General features: G+C 37.3%; 1 protein-coding gene across 2 annotated transcripts in view; it reads right to left on the reverse strand.

Annotated features, from left to right (window-relative positions):
• Positions 1-509: 509 nt before the first annotated feature.
• Positions 510-20,054, reverse strand: part of ADK (adenosine kinase) — a 485,627-nt gene continuing 466,082 nt past the window's right edge. The window contains exon 11 of one of the 2 annotated variants that reach the window (XM_024741096.1): positions 510-1,384. In XM_024741096.1, coding sequence (XP_024596864.1) covers positions 1,260-1,384 — 125 coding nt within the window. In that variant the 3' untranslated portion in view covers positions 510-1,259. The remainder of the gene's footprint in view (positions 1,385-20,054) is intronic. The other variant, XM_024741087.1, reaches the window with a different exon arrangement.

The following is a 20,054-nucleotide window of genomic DNA, read 5'->3' on the forward strand; positions in this document are numbered from 1 at the left end:
CTTTGAATTCAGTTTTATAACTATGATCTTTTTTTTCTTCAACAATAATCATAATGATAACAACAGTAGGTACTTATTAGACTTGTAACAAGCAGTTTATACTTAGTATTCTCTCTCAAATTATCTCAATGACCTTGTACAGGGGTTATGATCCCATTTTATAGAAAGGAAGTTGAAGTTCAAAGAGGCTGAGTAATTTGCCCAAGGTCATATCAAGGTAATTAAGTCTGACTCCAGAGGTTCTTTTTTTTTAGAGATTTTTTTTTTTTGGCCGCATTGCACAGCATGGGGCATCTTAGTTCCCCGACCAGGGATTGAACCCGTGCCCCCTGCAGTGGAAGCACGGAGTTCTAACCACTGGACTGCCAGGGAATTTCCTGGAGGTTCTGTTACACCATTTTGTCTTCCTTAAAACAGTGGCTTACTGGTCTCTAATACTAAGTTATTTTTCAATGTGTTATGTTGTTCTTTCTGTCTCCATCAACAAAACAGATATTATTTCAGGACCCAGGATTAAACAATGATCTTTCTTCCTTAGTTTGCAGAGCACAGGGCAAAGACAGAAAAAAAGTCCCATATGACAAGATTTTATTTGTATCAAATTACAGAGTACCATAAGTAAATATAAGATTATGACTTGAATATATATATAGCTTATAATTTGGCAAATTATTTAATTATCCAAAGTTTATTACATGTTTGAGTACACACTGAAGAAATTACTTGGCATAACTTGGCAAGATAAATATTTCTGTACCTTATTTAACCATTTATTATGTATATATGTGGTACATATATGAACATATGTGTGTATATATATTTGTACACACACTTCTGAATTAAATATACTTGTATAAAAGCTAAAGATTTATATACTGATATTATCTCTAATTCCTTTAAAAAATCTATCATATTAAATTGCGTCTGCATTCAAAGCAGAAATGTAAAAAAATGATCACTTTACTAAGTACACATGAATTTACAAAGTAATAAAAATGAAACAAAATTTCTATTGAAATGTTATATTCCTGTTTAATTGACATTTAAGTGGCACTATCAAACTATGGAAATAAACCTCCGATTTTAGGTTGCTGAGAGAATAAAGATTCTAGTGTGTACTACTGTACCCTCTAAATTAAGATGAACGTTATTATAGTAGGAAAGGTAGCATTTAATTTTCTTCTTTATTAATATGGGAATTCTCAGGAAGCCATCAGGGCAGTGTCTGTACTCCTGGGCTGCGGTTTCCTGCTTTTTCATCAGTGGAAGTCTGGCTTCTCAGGAAAGGTGCAGCCAGTCCGCCTAATGATGACACTTGCTGCATAGTGGCCAGCACGGATGCATTCAGTCAGGGGCTTGTCAGAGACCAGCTGAGACAGAAAACCTGGAACACAGACAAAAGGGAAATACATGAGTATTGTGTAACAGCATCAGAAATGTCATATGGGTCAGAACGAAAAATGGTCTACATACCTATGCCTTTCTTCAGTCTTGATAGTGAAGTGTCAAACCTCTAGGGTTAGAGAGTTCTTTCGTAATATTTCTTTTAAAGAGGTCTTTTAAAGAGCTCAAGTCGGGATGTGACAACTCACCACCAAGTCAACCTAGTCTTTCTAAGCCTAAACTATCATGCTTTCCTTGATAAGGAGACTTTAACTCTGAGATAAAAGGTTATAAGTAAGAAATACTGGTCAAATAATATTATATTGGGTCTTTACAGCTGAGAAATTATTAGTTATGCCTCTGCCTATCTCTCTGGATTCCTTCTGTATTGATGTCATACCTAGAAAATTGCTATTTGGAAAAAATATCTGGGTATCTCTCCAAGAACAAATTTGAGAGTTGAAAAGTTATGAATGACCTTATACCTCTTTCACTCCCAGAAGTAACAGCGAAATAATTTCTATAGTCAAGCACCATGGACGGGCTTGACATTAAAATAAATACGGTAAGGTAGGAAACAGGCCTTCTGCTTCTGACCAACATGAAATAAAAGGAACCAGATTTACCCTTTTTCCTGAAACAACTTATTTATTTATTTATTGTTTTGCAGTACGCGGGTCTCTCACTGTTGTGGCCTCTCCCGTTGCGGAGCACAGGCTCCGGACGCACAGGCTCAGCAGCCATGGCTCACGGGCCCAGCCGCTGCGCGGCATGTGGGATCTTCCCAGACCGGGGCACGAACCCATGTCCCCTGCATTGGCAGGCAGACTCTCAACCACTGCGCCACCAGGGAAGCCCAGAAACAACTTTAAAATAAAAACAAAACACATGCAACAAAGTTTTTCAAATATTGTACATCAGCCACAAAAGATCCATGAAAGAAGGGAAACAAATGAGGTAAACTGCAAAAGTTACCAGGCCACAACACATGGAAGAACAGCCTAGGCAGAGCCTGACAGTTTCACTGACTTGAGAAGATGGAATTGGGAGTCAAAGTAGGATAAAATTAAACATCTACACAGACTGATCAGGAAAAAAAGAGGGGAGCTATAAATTGCCAATATTGGTAATAAGAGATATGACATCACTATAGCATCTACACACGCTAAAAGGATAATAAGGAAACATTAACAACTTTATGCCAATAGATCTGACCAGTTAAATTGGACAAACTTCTGGAGAGACACAAACTATCAAAGCTCACTCAGGAAGAAATAGATAACCTGAAGAGCCTTCTATCTATTAAATATTTGATTTTATAATTAAAAAGCATATTAAAAGCACATAAATAAAGAAAATTCCAGGTTCAGATGGTGTCACTGGTTGAGTTCTACCAAATATTTAAGGAAGAAAAATAATGTCAATGCTATACAAACTATTCAGAAAACTGAAAAGGAGAGAATACTTCACAACTCATTATTTGAGGCCAGCATTACTGATACCAAAATCAGAAAAGATGCAAATATTTTACAAATCCAATCCAGTAGTATATTTTTAAAAAGATAATAAATCATAATCAGCCAGCATTTATCCCAGAAATACAAGGTTGATTTAACATTCAAAAACCAATCAATGTAATCTACCACACTAACTAAGAAAACCATAAGATCATCTTCACAGATGCCGAAAAAGCATCTGACAAAATCCAAGATCAGTTTCTAAAAAAAAACTTTCAGCAAACTAGGAATAGAAGGGAACTTCCTCAACCTCATAAAGGGCACTTGTGAAAAACTTGCATTTAATATCATTCTTAATGGTGGATGATGGAATGTTTTTCCCTTAGAATTGAGAACAAGGAAAGAAAGTTTGTTCTTAAACATTGTACTGGAGACCCTAGCCAGTGCAATATGGCAAACAGAAGAAAGAAGAAAAAGCATCAAAACTGAAAATGAAGTAAAACTGTCTTCATTTGCAGATGGCATGACTGTGTGTCTACGGTTCTCAACAATGCCAAATGTTCTCTGGGGGGCAAAACTGCCAATGTCTGGAGACGTTCTTGGTTGTCAAACCTGCAGCAGAGGGTGCTACTGGCAACTAGTGGGTAGAGCCCAGGGATGCTGTTAAATATACTATGATGTCAATAATGCCGAGACTGAGAAATCCTGGTCTATGTAGAAAATCCTATGGAATCTAGAAAAAAGTTACTAGAACTACTAAGCGAGTTTAGTAAAACTGCAGGATACAAACTCACTATGCAAAAATCAATTGGATTTCTGTACTAGTAATGTGTATATATAGCAATTGTATATGCCAGCAAAATTGATATTAAAATACTATTCACCATGCCATCAAATATGTGAAATACCTAGGGCTAAATATGACAAAAGCTGTGTAAGACATTTATTTACACTGTAAATGACAAAACAGTGCTGAGAAAACAAAACAACAATGCTGAGAGAAATTTTAAAAAGCTAAGTAAATGAATAGATATAAAGTGTGCAGAGATCAGAAGATTCAGTATTGTTACCAGCTCTACTGATTCAATGTAATATCAACCAAAATTCTAGCAGACTTTTCTAACAGAAACTGACAAGCTGATTCTACAATTTATGTGGAAATGCAAAGAACTTAGACTAATCAAAACACAACTTTGAAAAGAAGACTACTTGATTAAAAAACTTATTACAGAACTACAATAATTGAGACATTATGGCATAAAGATAGACAAATCAATGCAACTGAATAGACGGTCCAGAAATAAACCTACTTCTATATGGACAATTGATTTTTACAAAGGTATTAAGTAATTCAATGAAGAAAGGGTAATCTTTTAAACAAATGTTCTTAGAAGAGCTGGATGGCCATATGTGGAAAAAAAACAAAAACAAAAGCCCCCACTTCTACTCTTCCTCACATCAACCACAAAAATTAACTTGAAATGAAACATAGGTCTAAATGTAAGAGCTAAAACCATAAAACTCTGAGAAGAAAACTTAGGAGGAAATCTTAGTGATTTTGGACTTGCCAAAGATTTCTTAAGACATAAAAAGTATAAACTTTTCTTTTTTTTTTTTGCGGTACGTGGGCCTCTCACTGTTGTGGCCTCTCCCATTGCGGAGCACAGGCTCCAGACGCGCAGGCTCAGCGGCCATGGCTCCCGGGCCCAGCCGCTCCGTGGCATGTGGGATCTTCCCAGACCGGGGCACGAACCCATGCCCTGGTAGGCGGACTCTCAACCACTGCGTCACCAGGGAAGCCCAAAAGTATAAACTTTTATAAGAGAAAAAATAATTTTGACTTTGCCAAATTAAACACTTTTATACTTCAATAACAAGAAACAACCCAATAAAAAATGGGCAACAGTGTTGAACAAACACTTTAGCGAAGATAAACAGATATCAAATAAGCACATGAAAAGATGTTCAACATGATTATTCATTAGAGAAATGCAAATGAAAGCCACCATTAGATACTACTGCCCACACACCAGAATGGCTAAAATTAAAAAGACTGACAAACCAAGTGTTGACAAGGGTACAGATCAACTGAAACTCTCATATACTGATTGTGAGATTATAAAATGATAAGCCCCCCTTTGAAGACCATTTATCTGCATCTTAAAAAGTTAAACATACACCTACTATATGACTCAGTTTTTCTATTTCTAGGTATTTAACCCAAGGTAAAGGAAAGCATTTTTCCATACCACGATTTGTAAATGAATGTTCAGAGCATCTTTACTTGGAATAGCCCGAAACTGGAAAACAATCCAAGTAGCATGGAAGCAGTAGGTATGTCCATGGTGATGGTTTCATAGGTGTATACATCATTCAACATTTGTAAAACTGTAACTTTAAACATGTGCAGTTTACTGTATGTCAATTATACTGCAATAAAACTATATAAAAAATTGTTGTAGTTATAAATAAGATAGTCAAGAACAGAAGAATCTGGGGCTACTTCCCTCTTAGAAAAACCTGAGCTGCTGTAGCAGTACTCAAATACTCAGAAGAACAGATGATAATGAGAAACTGCTCCGTAGCCAGACTTTTAGGCCCTCCCATAGCCCCTGGGCAGCTGGGGGGTGAAGGTTCATTTAAAAGCTGTGGTGTAGTGACCTGTAGAGAGCATTATAAGAGATTTATGGTCTTTCTCTTCTACCATTCTGACCACACAGGCTTCTCCCTGTCAGATTTGGGGAATGCTCTGTATCCAATAAAATAAATAAGTACGCCCAACCAAAGAATAATTAATTTGGTTAATGGAGTGATATATTTTGAAGACGTTTGCTTAGAAAGTGAAATCACTCTCTCAAGAGGTTTAGTAAGAGTATTTTATCAATGGGTTTTCAGGTAACAGTCAAAGGTCGATATTAACTTTCAGCCAAACTGTGAGACTAAACTGCTCAGCCCACACAGTGAATGGAACAGATGCCAAATTTACTCAGATCAGCTTACAATGGAAACACGTCTATCAGAAGACTTACAAGGAACATCTGTTTTCCTCATTTCTCCTGGTATGTTTGAGAGAAAAGAAAGCTTATGTTTATGAAATATTTTTGTGAAGCCTAAATACCAGCATCCTCTTTCTAAGAGAAGAGCAAGCTGATGACTGAAGTCCCCTGAAGAGACATTTTCTTTGACAAGTGGAAAACCTGGATGCAGAAAAAAGCTAAGACCTTTGCCCCAGGTGAATATCAGTTCTTTAATAATCTATTTTAAAAAACGAACTGAGATGAACTACAGATGTTATACAAACAATTTTAAGTGGAACCTTCATAAAGTAGCTGGTGTGAATCTTCAAAAGTTGTATAAAATAGTTTAGGGCTTCCCTGGTGGCGCAGTGGTTGAGAGTCCGCCTGCCGATGCAGGGGACACGGGTTCGTGCCCCGCTCCGGGAAGATCCCACATGCCGCGGAGCGGCTGGGCCCCCGGAGCCTGTGCTCCGCAATGGGAGAGGCCACAATAGTGAGAGGCCCACGTACCACAAAAAAAAAAAAAAAAAATGTTAAAAAAAAAATAGTTTAAATAAAGAGAGCTTATATTAAAGCTCCCTTATATTATATTATATTAAAGAATCACAGGAAATCCTTTTATAATAGGAATTAAACATTCCCAAGATACATTTTTTATTGTGTAAAATATACATAACCTAAAAATTACCATTTTGACCATTTTTAAGTGTACAATTCATGGCATTAAGTACATTTTGCAATGTTGTGTAACCATCACCTCTATCGATTTCCAGAACTTTTTCATCACACCAACAGAAACTATACTCATTAAACTCTCCATTACCCCTACTCCTGGCCTCTGGTAACTGCTATTCTTCCTGTTTCTAATTTGCCTACTCCGGGTACTTCACGTGAGTAGGATCATGCAATATGTGGCCTTTTGTGTCTGGCTTATTTCACTTAGCATAATGTTTTGCAATATAATTTTTTAAGTTTAGATTTCAATTATTAGCTGGCCTAAAATGTACTTTTAAAAAACTGTATTTGGAAATAATTTCAAATTCAGAGAAAACTTGCAGGAATAAAAACAATGCAAATAGTACCCACATATCCTTTACCCGGATGCACTTACTGTCAACATTTTGTTCTTTCTGTGCACATGCTCTCTTTTTGTACAATTTTCCCCCTAACTATTTGAGAGGAAGTTGCATCTGTCATCTTCCTTTACCTTTAAATATATCTATGTGTCTTCCCTGAGAATAATGCTATTCTCTTACATAACCATAGTCACCAACTTCAGTAACACTGTTAGAATACTGTTATCTACTCGACTGTCCGTACCCCGGTTTTGTCAATGACCCAATAATGTCCTTTATAGCATTTTTCTTCCTTCTAGGATAGAATTTAGTCTAGGATTTGTCATATTTTTAGTCTCCTTTATCTTGAACATTTCCTCAGTCTTTCTTTGACTTTTGTGAGGAGGACATTTTCAAAGAATACAGTCTTCCGCTACTCTGTATTTAATAGAGTGATTCTCATTTTGGTTTGTTTGGTATTTCCTCATGATTAATTCAGACTATGTGTTCCTGGCCAGAATACTAGAAAAATTATGCTATTCTTCTCAGGGTATCACACATTTAAGAGCATATTATGTCTGGCTGCTGTTCATTGGTGACAATTTTGATCACCTGATCAAGGTGTTGTCCTATTTCCCTTGCATCTAACAGGGAGCCTGTTGGTAGACAGTTTAATACCATGCAAATATGCTACTCCCCATCAAGAATCCCAATCCCTTCTCCCAGATTTAGTATTCACTCACGATTATTAACTGAAGCAACTTAAACTGTGATGATTTTCTAACTCCAGCACTCCTTTCACATTTACCAGTCAGCTTCTGGCATTTTACTATATGCAAGAGCTTACCTTTTCTCCCATATATTATTTTTAATCTATTTATTTATCAATAAGGAGCACAGATTTTTTTGTTTGTTTTTGGTTTTTTTTGCGGTACGTGGGCCTCTTATTGTTGTGGCCTCTCCCGTTGCAGAGCACAGGCTCCGGACGCACAGGCTCAGCAGCCATAGCTCATGGGTCCAGCCGCTCTGCAGCATGTGGGATCCTCCTGGACCAGGGCACGAACCCGCGTCCCCCGCATCAGCAGGCAGAGTCTCAACCACTGCGCAACCAGGGAAGCCCAGACTTTTGTCTTTTAATCAATGGTTTATAATTCATTACAGCCTTTAATTTGGTGCTCAAAATGTCCCACTTTTTGCCAGTAGGAGCACCTTCAAGCTGGCTCAGGTGTCCTTGGACCTGCCCTCACACTATTTTGGAGCACTTCCTTACTTTCTGGCATTATGTTCTGGGCTCTTAAACCCACCCTATCCCAGCCCTGGAATCAGCCATTTTTCCAAGGATACTTATTTCCTATTAGGGTGGAATAGTATTAGAGATCAAAGTGTGGGTGGTAAGTGCATTCTTTGCTTTTGGACTCTGTCAGTGAATTGAGCTAGGAAGTATGCATGTACACACATGCACAGATATACATACTTACACACATAAATGTGTACATATGTATATACATATATACACAGAACTATTTTAGAAATTGAGTTGACACCAATATTTCCAATTCCAGTCCATCCCCACAGACCTCTTTCTTACCTTCCCCCCTTCCATTATCATGATTTTGTACTTTCTTCTATAGTGAAAACCCTAGCTCCCAACAATATCAACACATTTATTTATTGGCTCAGTTTTTTTTTTTTTAGTTTTTTTTAAAAATTGGCATGTAAAAAAAAAAAAAAAAAAATTGGCATGTAAGTTGATCCACAATTGGCTCAGTTTTGAAATATCTCTTAAAACAGCTTCAAAATTGCTTCACCACTTATTCTACGAAAACCCAAATCTACTAAAAAGAGTTTGGAATTGGTTTGCTGTTCTCCAATGTACTCAAATACTGTGTTCAGTTTGCTCTTTAGATTGGTTCTCTTTTTTACTCCACTTTAGAATGGTTCACTTTACTTAAGACTGAAAAAAATGTTGGGCAGTTTGTTTTCAGTTTCCTTTCCCCACTTTCATCCTTGTTAATTTAATGTGTCTTTAAAAATATGTAGAATATTAACATGTTTCCAAGTAAAAACTCTAAAAAAGGTATACTCAGAGAAGTGTCACTTCCTTTTACACTGTGCCCCTCTGTGCCCGTCCCCAATGTATGTACCCAATTTCACTGTTTTCTGGTTTGTCTTCCTGTGTTTATTTTTGTAAAGGTAAGCAGATATATGTGCATTTTCTAATTTCCTCTTCTTTCTTACACAAAAGGAGGGTAGCATAGAATACATGCCCTTTTGCACTTTGCTTTTTTCACTTAAAACACCACCTAGAAATCACTGCATATTTATACATAGAGATTCTCCTCATTCTTTTTTACAGCTGCATAGCACCATATTGTATGGATATACCATAGTTTATTCACTCCATCTCCTATGTGTGAATGTTCACATAGTTTCTAATGCTTTGAAATTATAAATAATTCTGTAATGAATAACATTTTGCATACATATTTTTGTGTTGTTGGGTGTGTGTGTGTTATCTTTGGGATAAATTTCTACAAGTAGAATTTTCTGGGTTGAAGGGTAAATATATAAGCAGTTTTGTTAGATATTTCCAAATTCCACCTCCTTGGGGTTGAACAGTTTTGCATTTCCACTAGTGATGTTTGAGGGTGTCTGCCTCCCCACAGCCTCAATAAGAGAGTATACTGCCAAGCTTCTGAATTTTTGACAATCTGATGGGTTAGAAACAATATCTCGATGTAACTTTAATTTGCATTTTTCTTACTATGGGTGAGGTTGAACATCTTTTTATATGTGTAAAGAACAAATCTCTTTCTGTGAGTTGTTTACTCTGATCTTTTGCTTATTTTTCTATAGAATTTTTGGTCTCCTCTGCCCGCCCCCACCAATTTTTAAAAGTTCTCTGCATTTTTAGAATATTATTCCAATAAAGTATTTTTTAGGTAGGAAAAATACAAATAATGACAATATGCTATTAATATATACCAATTCTGTGCCAGTAAGTAAACAAAGTGCTTATTCATATGTCATTCACTGAATGTGGTGAATTATAAAAAGTGCGGTTGGCAGACACTATAGCAGATAAATATGGCTTGCAGATAAATTTAAAAAAGAATTTTGCACTCTTTTACTGAAGATTTTGGGCCTAACAAGAAGTCAAGAAGAAAAATCTTAAATAACTGACTTGGCATGTGTACTTAATATGAAAAAGTACCTTAGAAGCTCTTTTTTAGGGGCCATTAGCTTACGGTCCTTGTCAGTACATCATGTTGAAAATGAAGGGTAAGGCTCTGCATATATGCCTTTCAGCACAGCCATGAGAAGAGGAACAGGAGGCATAACACTGGAGAACAAGAAATATCAGTAGTTTTCCAAATCAAGAACTCATATACTGAGGCGATTGTTGTTACCTTTTTACTTTGGTTCATTCTCTCTGTGACCTCTAACTCCCCTCTGATCCTTTTACAGATAGGCATATCCCAGGGCCTCTCAGACTTTCCCCAAATTTAGGCCAAGTCACAGACCTTAGGTCTCCAACTGTTGAGGCACAGGGTAGGAGAAGGCTTCAATGACATTGAATTTGGTTCCTAGGGCTAGTAACAGCTGGCTCTGAATCCTAGAACAATCACAGACCCAGAGCTCTCAGAATAAACCTCTGTCCATTAACAACTGGTACAGCTTATTACCTTCTGGTAAATTTCATTTGGAATTTTCTTTTACTGATGTTAAAGAGAGTGATCCGCACATATGGTCACCTTATCTTTGATAAAGGAGGCAAGAATATACAATGGAGAAAAGACAGCCTCTTCAATAAGTGGTGCTGGGAAAACTGGACAGCTACAGGTAAAAGAATGAAATTAGAACACTCCCTAACACCATACACAAAAATAAACTCAAAATGGATTAAAGACCTAAATGTAAGGCCAGACACTATAAAACTCTCAGAGGAAAACATAGGCAGAACACTCTATGACATAAATCACAGCAAGATCCTTTTTGACCCACCTCCTAGAAAAATGGAAATAAAAACAAAAATAAACAAATGGGACCTAATGAAACTTAAAAGCCTTTGCACAGCAAAGGAAACCATAAACAAGATGAAAAGACAACTCTCAGAATGGGAGAAAATATTTGCTAATGAAGCAACTGACAAAGAATTAATCTCCAAAATATACAAGCAGCTCATGCAGCTCAGTATCAAAAAAACAAACAACCGAATCCAAAAATGGGCAGAAGACCTAAATAGACATTTCTCCAAAGAAGATATACAGGTTGCCAACAAACACATGAAAGGATGCTCAACATCACTAAGCATTAGAGAAATGCAAATCCAAACTACAGTGAGGTATCACCTCACACCAGTCACAATGACCATCATCAAAAAATCTACAAACAATAAATGCTGGAGAGGGTGTGGAGAAAAGGGAACCTTCTTGCACTGCTGGTGGGAATGTAAATTGATACAGCCACTATGGAGAACAGTATGGAGGTTCCTTAAAAAACTAAATATAGAACTACCATATGGCCCAGCAGTCCTACTACTGGGCATATACCCTGAGAAAACCATAATTCAAGAAGAGTCATGTACCACAATGTTCACTGCAGCTCTATTTACAATAGCCAGGACATCTAAGTGGCCATCGACAGATGAATGGATAAAGAAGATATGGCACATATATACAATGGAATATTACTCAGCCAGAAAAAGAAATTAAATTGAGTTATTTGTAGCGAGGTGGATGGACCTAGAGTCTGTCATACAGAGTGAAGTAAGTCAGAAAAAGAAAAATGAATACTGTATGCTAACATATATATATATGGAATTTACAAAAAAAAAAAATTGGTTCTGAAGAACCTAAGGGCAGGACAGGAATAAAGATGCCGATGTAGAGAATGGACTTGAGGACACGGGGAGGGGGAAGGGTAAGCTGGGATGAAATGAGAGAGTAGCACTGACATACATACACTACCAAATGTAAAATAGACAGCTAGTGGGAAGCAGCTGCATCCCACAGGGAGATCAACTTGGTGCTTTGTGACCACCTAGAGGGGTGGGAGAGGGATGGGTGGAGGGAGGGGATATGGGGATATATGTGTACATACAGCTGATTCACTTTGTTATATAGCAGAAACTAACACAACATTGTAAAGCAATTATACTCCAATAAAGATGTTAAAAAAATAATAAAGAGAGTGATCAATTTTAGTATAACTGAATCCAGTGTTGGAGACGAGGCCTGAGACGTAATTTAAACTGTGCTGAGGTGCTAAGCTAGTTTTTTCCTCAAAGCACATAGAGGTGGGATGGCTGGTGCGGGCAAAAGGCAATGTGATTTCCTAACTTCCGTGTTGCTTCTGTAGAAAAGATATAACATTTAGAATTTTCTTAGCGTCATTTACAGAGAACTGAGAAATATCATCAGTAGGTATGAAAGCCTTAATGAAGACATTTAAGAGCTAGGGATATTTTAAAAGGAAATGAACAAAGTCTATAGATCATTTTTTTCTTTTCCATATAGTTCCTCCACTAATAGTTTTCATGGTGGCTGGAACTAAAAACCCAGTAGACTCCATCACTGTTCATTCAACATTCACAGTAAAAAGGAAGAGTTAGCTTTTCTGATTATCATCAAATATGGTTACACGGTTTATGTTTTAAAAAACTCCAACAATTTGAAGAGAGGACTAGTTAAATCCAGGCAATGGAATAACAGAAAGCAGTTAACTAGATAGAATGAGTTAGATCTTCATGTGCTGCTAAGAAACAACCTCCAAGATATGAGTAAATGAAAAATCAAGAGGTTGAACAGTACGCCCAGTATACTTTCATTCGATGAAAACTGGGATATGTATTCATATACAAACTTGCACAAGCACAGGATATTTCTGGGTGGATTCAACAGAAACTAGCAACCAAAGCTACCTCATGGAGGGAAATTAGTGGACTGGAGTAGGAGCAATGTTTACTTTTCATTATATATAAATACACTACTTCTATGATATATATATGTATCTACTTTTTGTGCTGCTGTATTTTCTACTGCTTACAGGTGTTATTTCTGCAATAAAAAGTAGATTAGAAACATTTTCCCATACCTTTAAATATTCTTAGAGACCATGCATTTTAAATGTGGATGTAGCATAATTTACTTAATCCTATTTTTGGATCTATTTTTTCCAATTTTGTTTTCTACCATAATTAACACTGTAGTGAATATTTTTATAACATTTTAATAACATTTATCATTGTGCACATTTAAAAATTTTAATTTCCTTAGAATAAATTTCTTTAAGGGTAATTAATTTTAAGGCTTTATATCCACATTGCCAAACTCCTTTTCAAAATAATCTTATTAATATATATACCCAACAGCAGTCTTGCTATAAAAAAATTCTGTTTGATAATTTGAAAAGTGAAAGGCAGAATCTTGTTTTAACTTACAGTTACTTGGATATTAGGCAGGTTGAAAACTTTGTTTGTATGCCTACTGACCATTTGCATTTCTTGTTTTTATGAACTGTCTGATGACAGCTTTTACATATTTTCCTATTGGGGTATTTCTCTTCTTTTACTGATTTGTAAGAGATATTCTCCCAGTTTGTCTACTACATACGTTGTGAATACTTCCCGTCATTTGCCTTTTATTTCTATTGTTACATCAATATATTTATCTTTTCTTTAATATTTTTTCCACTGAATTTAGGCTGAGAAAGGTCTTCCATACCATGAGGTCAAATAAATATTACCTTATATTTTCTTTTAGTTCACTTATGCTCATTTAACTTTTTTACACCATCTAGATATTGAGTATGATAATTGGGATGTGATCAACCTCCATTTTTCCCAAAGAGTTATATTTTTGTTCCACTACCATATCTTAAGCAATCCGTCCAGTTCCTATCATTTTTAAACATTTTATTTTGAAATAATTTTAGATTTAAAAAAGAGTTGAGAAGATAGTACAGAGTACTCCTGTACTCATCCTGACTTTATTAAATTCCTACATGTGTTTTCTTCCATTTTTGCTCTTTGGTCAAATCGTTGCAATGCATTTTAGAAACATGTTTATTAAAAACAGTAAAAAAGCAAAATTCTTATGTGTCTGAAAAATTATTATCATTTCCAGATTTCAGAGACGATTTTTATTTTCTGTTTATTTCCTAAATATTCTATAATAAGCAATATTACTTTTATAATCAGAAAAAAAGCCAATAAACATTATTTTAAAGAATAACATGAAGACATTTAGCTATTCAGATAAAAGGTTAAGAACGCATTCAAGAATTTCAGCTAAGTGATATTTTATTCTGACAGTTTTCCACTCATGCTTTTAGAGTTTATTAATAATTGTAGCCACTTGGGAACAGAGCTTTCTGCAAAGTAAATCAGTATAAGCATCAGTGTTAAGTACAATGAAATTGGTCACTCTTAGAAAGATTCCTCAAAACTAAAGATCTTCACTACTTTCTGTACTCTTAGGCTTAGGGAAACACAGGCAGTGTTAGAGGAGGCATCTTAGAGTTTTTGAGGGAACCTTAGCACAATCTTTCTTCCCCACATGAAGTCTTTATCTTTAGAAGGCACATGCCAAATAAATCAGTCTGCATCATTTGAAATGGAAATTCAAGGACCAATGTTTCCTTAGCAGAGATTCTGGGAGAATTCCTCACAGAATTAAGCAGAAAGGATCACTGTACTTGGACAGCGTGGTCATTATGTGATATCAATAAAACAAGCTTTTTGGTAAAAATGGTGAGGTCACTGGCCATAGGACACTGCCCTTAGCATCTCAGAACACTGTAATTGATGAAGCTGGGACACAAAAGGCACACACACAAACTGAAGATATTGGTAAAATGAGGTGGGTGGAAGAAAGGTTTTTCCATTTTGGCCTTTTTTGTTTTTTAAATTAATAGACTATTTTTCGGAGAAGTTTTAGGTTTACAGAAAAATTTAACAGAAAGTACAGGGTTCCTGTATACCCTCTCATCTTCCCATCCCTCAGTTTCCCCTATCATCAACATCTTGCATTTGTTTGGTATCTTGCTACAATTAATGAGCCAATAATGATTCATGAAAGGCCATGGTTTATGTTAGGGTTCACTCGGTGTCATTCATTCTATTTGATTTGAAACTGTATAATGATTTGCTATGCACCATTACAATACCACACATAATAGCTTTACTGTTCAAAAAACTCCTGTACTCTACCTATTCATCCCTCTCACTCCCCCCTCAGCCCTTGACAATCACTCATATTTTTACTGTCTTCATAGTTTTGCCTTTTCAGAATGTCATATAGTTGGATTTGTACAATTTGTAGCCCTTTCAAATTGGATTCTTTCATTTAGCATGCTGTTTGAGTTTCCTCTGTGTCTTTTCATGGCTTGATAGCTCGTTGCTTTTTATGACTGAATAACATTGTATGGATATACCACAGTTTGTTTATCCAGTCACCTATTGAAGGATAGATATCCTGGCTGCTTCTAAGTTTTGTCAATTAAGAAAAGAGTGCTATAAACATTTGTGTGCAGGTTTTTATGTGGACATAAGTCTTCAACTCATTTGGGCAACCAAGGAGCATGACTGCTGGATCATATGGTAAGACTGTGGTTTTTTTTTTTTTTTTTTTTTTTTTTTTTTGCGGTCCTCGGGCCTCTCACTGTTGTGGCCACTCCCGTTGCTGAGCACAGGCTCCGGACGCGCAGGCCCAGCGGCCATGGCTCACGGGCCCAGCCGCTCCGCGGCATGTGGGATCTTCCCGGACCGGGGCACGACCCCGTGTCCCCTGCATTGGCAGGCGGACTCTCAACCACTGCGCCACCAGGGAAGCCCAAGACTGTGTTTTGTAAGAAACTGTTGAACTGTTTTCCAAAGTGGCTGTACCACTTTGCATTCCTATCAGCAATGAATGAAGAGTTCCTGGAGTTGCACATATTCACCCTATAGGCCACACATACGAACTCAAGATGCTGCTTAAACGATATGGGTGAAAGAATGCTTTTTCCATTAAAAAAACAATTCTTTCTGTAAAAATTTTTTTTTAATTTTTAAATTTCTATTTTTTAACATCTTTATTGGAGTATAATTGCTTTACAATGGTGTGTTAGTTTCTGCTTTATAACAAAGTGAATCAGTTATACATATACATATATCCCTATATATCCTCCCTCTTGCATCTCCCGCCCACTCTCCCTATCCCACCCCTTTAGGTGGTCACAAAGCACCAAACTGATCTCCCTGTGCTATACAGCTGCTTCCCACTAGCTATCTATTTTACATTTGGTAGTGTATATATATCAATGGACTCTCTCACTTCATCCCAGCTTACCCTTCCCCCTCCCTGTGTCCTAAAGTCCATTCTCTACATCTGCATCTTTATTCCTGTCCTGCCCCTAGGTTCATCATAACCATTTAAAAAAATTTTTAGATTCTATATATATGTATTAGCATACAGTATTTGTTTTTCTCTTTCTGACTTACTTCACTCTGTATGACAGAATCTAGGTCCATCCATCTCACTACAAATGACTCAGTTTCATTTCTTTTTATGGCTGAGTAATATTCCATTGTATATATGTGCCACATCTTCTTTATCCATTCATCTGTTGATGGACACTTAGGTTGCTTCCATGTCCTGGCTATTGTAAATAGAGCTGCAATGAACACTGTGGTACATGACTCTTTTTGAATTATGGTTTTCTCAGGGTATATGCCCAGTAGTGGGATTGCTGGGTCATATGGTAGTTCTGTTTTTAGTTTTTTAAGGAACCTCCATACTGTTCTCCATAGTGGCTGTATCAATTTACATTCCCACCAACAGTGCAAGAGGGTTCCCTTTTCTCCACACCCTCTCCAGCATTTATTGTTTGTAGATTTTTTGATGATGGCCATTGTGACTGGTGTGAGGTGATACTTCACTGTAGTTTGGATTTGCATTTCTCTGATGATTAGTGATGTTGAGCATCCTTTCATGTGTTTGTTGGCAACCTGTATATCTTCTTTGGAGAAATGTCTATTTAGGTCTTCTGCCCATTTTCAGATTGGGTTGCATGTTTTTTTGATACTGAGCTGCATGAGCTGCTTGTATATTTTGGAGATTAATTCTTTGTCAGTTGCTTCATTAGCAAATATTTTCTCCCATTCTGAGAGTTGTCTTTTCATCTTGTTTATGGTTTCCTTTGCTGTGCAAAAGCTTTTAAGTTTCATTAGGTCCCATTTGTTTATTTTTGTTTTTATTTCCATTTCTCTAGGAGGTGGGTCAAAAAGGATCTTGCTGTGATTTATGTCATAGAGTGTTCTGCCTATGTTTTCCTCTAAGAGTTTTATAGTGTCTGGCCTTACATTTAGGTCTTTAATCCATTTTGAGTTTATTTTTGTGTATGGTGTTAGAGAGTGTTCTAATTTCATTCTTTTACCTGTAGCTGTCCAGTTTTCCCAGCACCACTTATTGAAGAGGCTTTCTTTTCTCCATTGTATATTCTTGCCTCCTTTATCAAAGATAAGGTGACCATATGTGCATGGGTTTATCTCTAGGCTTTCTATCCTGTTCCATTGACCTATATTTGTGTTAAAAAAAAAATTCCTAATACTTAAAAATAAAAACTGCTCAAAACATAAAAGTATATGCCTTATATCCCATACTCACTTATCTATTTCATTGCTTGGTGAACCTACTATATTTTATGTTTGTTGTCTTCAGAAAGCTACATGATTCACTTCAGACACTTTTGGTAATCTTCACGGTTTTGGTTCAGATCCTTGAGGACTGGGTCAATGACCTAATGGACCATTTGCATTCCAGACTGCTATAATACTATGCTTTCCCTACTGTCTTCATCCCTCACCCCACCCCAACTTATTCATTTAATTTATCAATGTTCTTTATACAAGAGTAATATCGAACTACACATTGTACAGTAGTGACAAGTTAATTACATAGTTATTAAGAGATAATGTGGGAGTAGTAACATAAGTTATCATGTAATTACCTTTGTTCTCAGAGGCATTACCATGTAATTAAAGCAAACCTGATATAATATTTTACAGCAACTAAGAGTGCTGAATTCTATATTCTCCCTGTCCTTTTCCCTGTAAAAAATTTGCTGTCATTTCTGGATCAATTTGATTTTTCAGTTCTTTGTTCATTCTCCATCTTTCTTAGATATCTACACTTTAGTGATGATTTTATGGGCTCTCCTAGACTGGTCTGCTATACCTCCTAAACCAATGGTTACCAGATATATGCTGCCACACGTCACATGAGACAGTAAAGTTAAAGGCGGTACTTTTTTTTTTTTTAAAGGAATTTTGCCTTTATTTGTTTGTTTGTTTATGGCTGTGTTGGCTCTTTGCTTCTGGCGAGGGCTTTCTCTAGTTGCGGCAAGTGGGGGCCACTCCTCATCGTGGTGCGCAGGCCTCTCACTATCACGACCTCTCTTGTTGCAGAGCACAGGCTCCAGACGCGCAGGCTCAGTAATTGTGGCTCACGGGGCTGTTGTGGTGCGCAGGCTTCTCATCGTGGTGACTTCTCTTGTTGTGGAGCACAGGTTATAGGTGCGCGGGCTTCAGTGGTTGTGGCACGCAGGCTCGTTAGTTGTGGCTCAAGGTCCTGGAGTGCAGGCTCAGTAGTTGTAGTGCACGGGCTTAGGTGCTCCGCGGCATGTGGGATCTTCCCAGACCAGCCCTCGAACCCATGTCCCCTGCATTGGCAGGCAGATTCTCAACCACTGCGCCACCAGGGAAGCCCTGTACGTTTTTTTTAAAGCCTGTATTTTTATTACTATTACCTGTGCCTACTTTAAGAGACAGAATAAGATATAAATTAAAATGCTGACTAATCTGAATCCTCAATTTACTAGACTTATGCCACTACCACTCTGACACTTGTATACATATACAAACTTGTATAAGAAGCAAATGAAAATAAAGTAAAAACCTAGAATGCTATCAAAAGTATTTTGATTTATTCAATCAACCAACATTTATTAAATGCCTACCATCACCAGGTACTGTGCTAGGCACCAAAAGATTCAAAGATGGATAAAACATAGTGTTAATCCTTGAGGATTTTATAGTTTTAGGAGAAAAAGCCACATAAATACTTTAAAAATAATCCTGGCAGAAGTGTGGAGCATGAATTTACTAGGAAAGAGACTGGTGGCAGAGAGATCACGTAGGAGTGTACTGGAATATTCTAGGAGCATTTCTCAAAGTGTGGTCCCTGCACTAGCAGCTTTAGTGTGACCTAAGCCCCACCCTAGACCTATCGAATCAGAAGCTCTGAGGATAGGACCCAGCAATTTATCTTTTAACAGGTCCTCTAGGTGATTCTGATGCATGCTCAAGTTTGAGAACCATTGTTCTAGAGTGACAGATAATAAGGATAGGATGGGGAATAAATAGTGATTTGATGTGGGTGCTGATGAAATTTAAAAAATTAAAAACAATTCTGTGGGGCTTCCCTGGTGGCGCAGTGGTTGAGAGTCCGCCTGCCAATGCAGGGGATACGGGTTCGTGCCCCGGTCTGGGAGGATCCCACGTGCCGCGGAGCTGCTGGGCCTGTGAGCCATGGCCGCTGGGCCTGCGCGTCCGGAGCCTGTGCTCTGCAGCGGGAGAGGCTGCGGCAGTGAGAGGCCCGTGTACCGCAAAAAAAACAAACAAACAAACAAAAACAATTCTGTGGCTTGAAGCTTAGGAAACTATGTGGAAAATGAAACATCAAGTGTGTCCCAGGCTCAGTTAATGTCAAGTGCTCTTCACCAGAGTCTCACTGCTTTTCCTGTGAAGGAGCTACATCTCACCCCACTCCCAGTAAGAAACAGCAGTAAAGATCCTAGGTAGGACATGACAAGGGTGCTGTTATTTGAGGCACTGGACATTCCACTGGGCAAATCGAATCTAGAGATCTACTGGATAACTTCAACACGTTCTATGAAATCTTGCCAGGAGCCTCTGACCTGTATGGTATTGTCTATTAACAGCAGGAACTGATGTTCAGGATTATGATCTTGAGAATCAGTTTTCATATTCATACTACAGGTATTAAGGGAAATAGATATTAAATGCTGCTGGCTTCCTTTCCTAACACGTGTTCTCTCCACATCTACCTCCATGTTAAATAACAGTAAAGAAAAGGTAG

This window comes from Neophocaena asiaeorientalis, unplaced genomic scaffold, assembly GCF_003031525.2.
Source record: "Neophocaena asiaeorientalis asiaeorientalis breed wild unplaced genomic scaffold, Neophocaena_asiaeorientalis_V1.1 scaffold484, whole genome shotgun sequence".
NCBI classification, from domain to species: domain Eukaryota; kingdom Metazoa; phylum Chordata; class Mammalia; order Artiodactyla; family Phocoenidae; genus Neophocaena; species Neophocaena asiaeorientalis.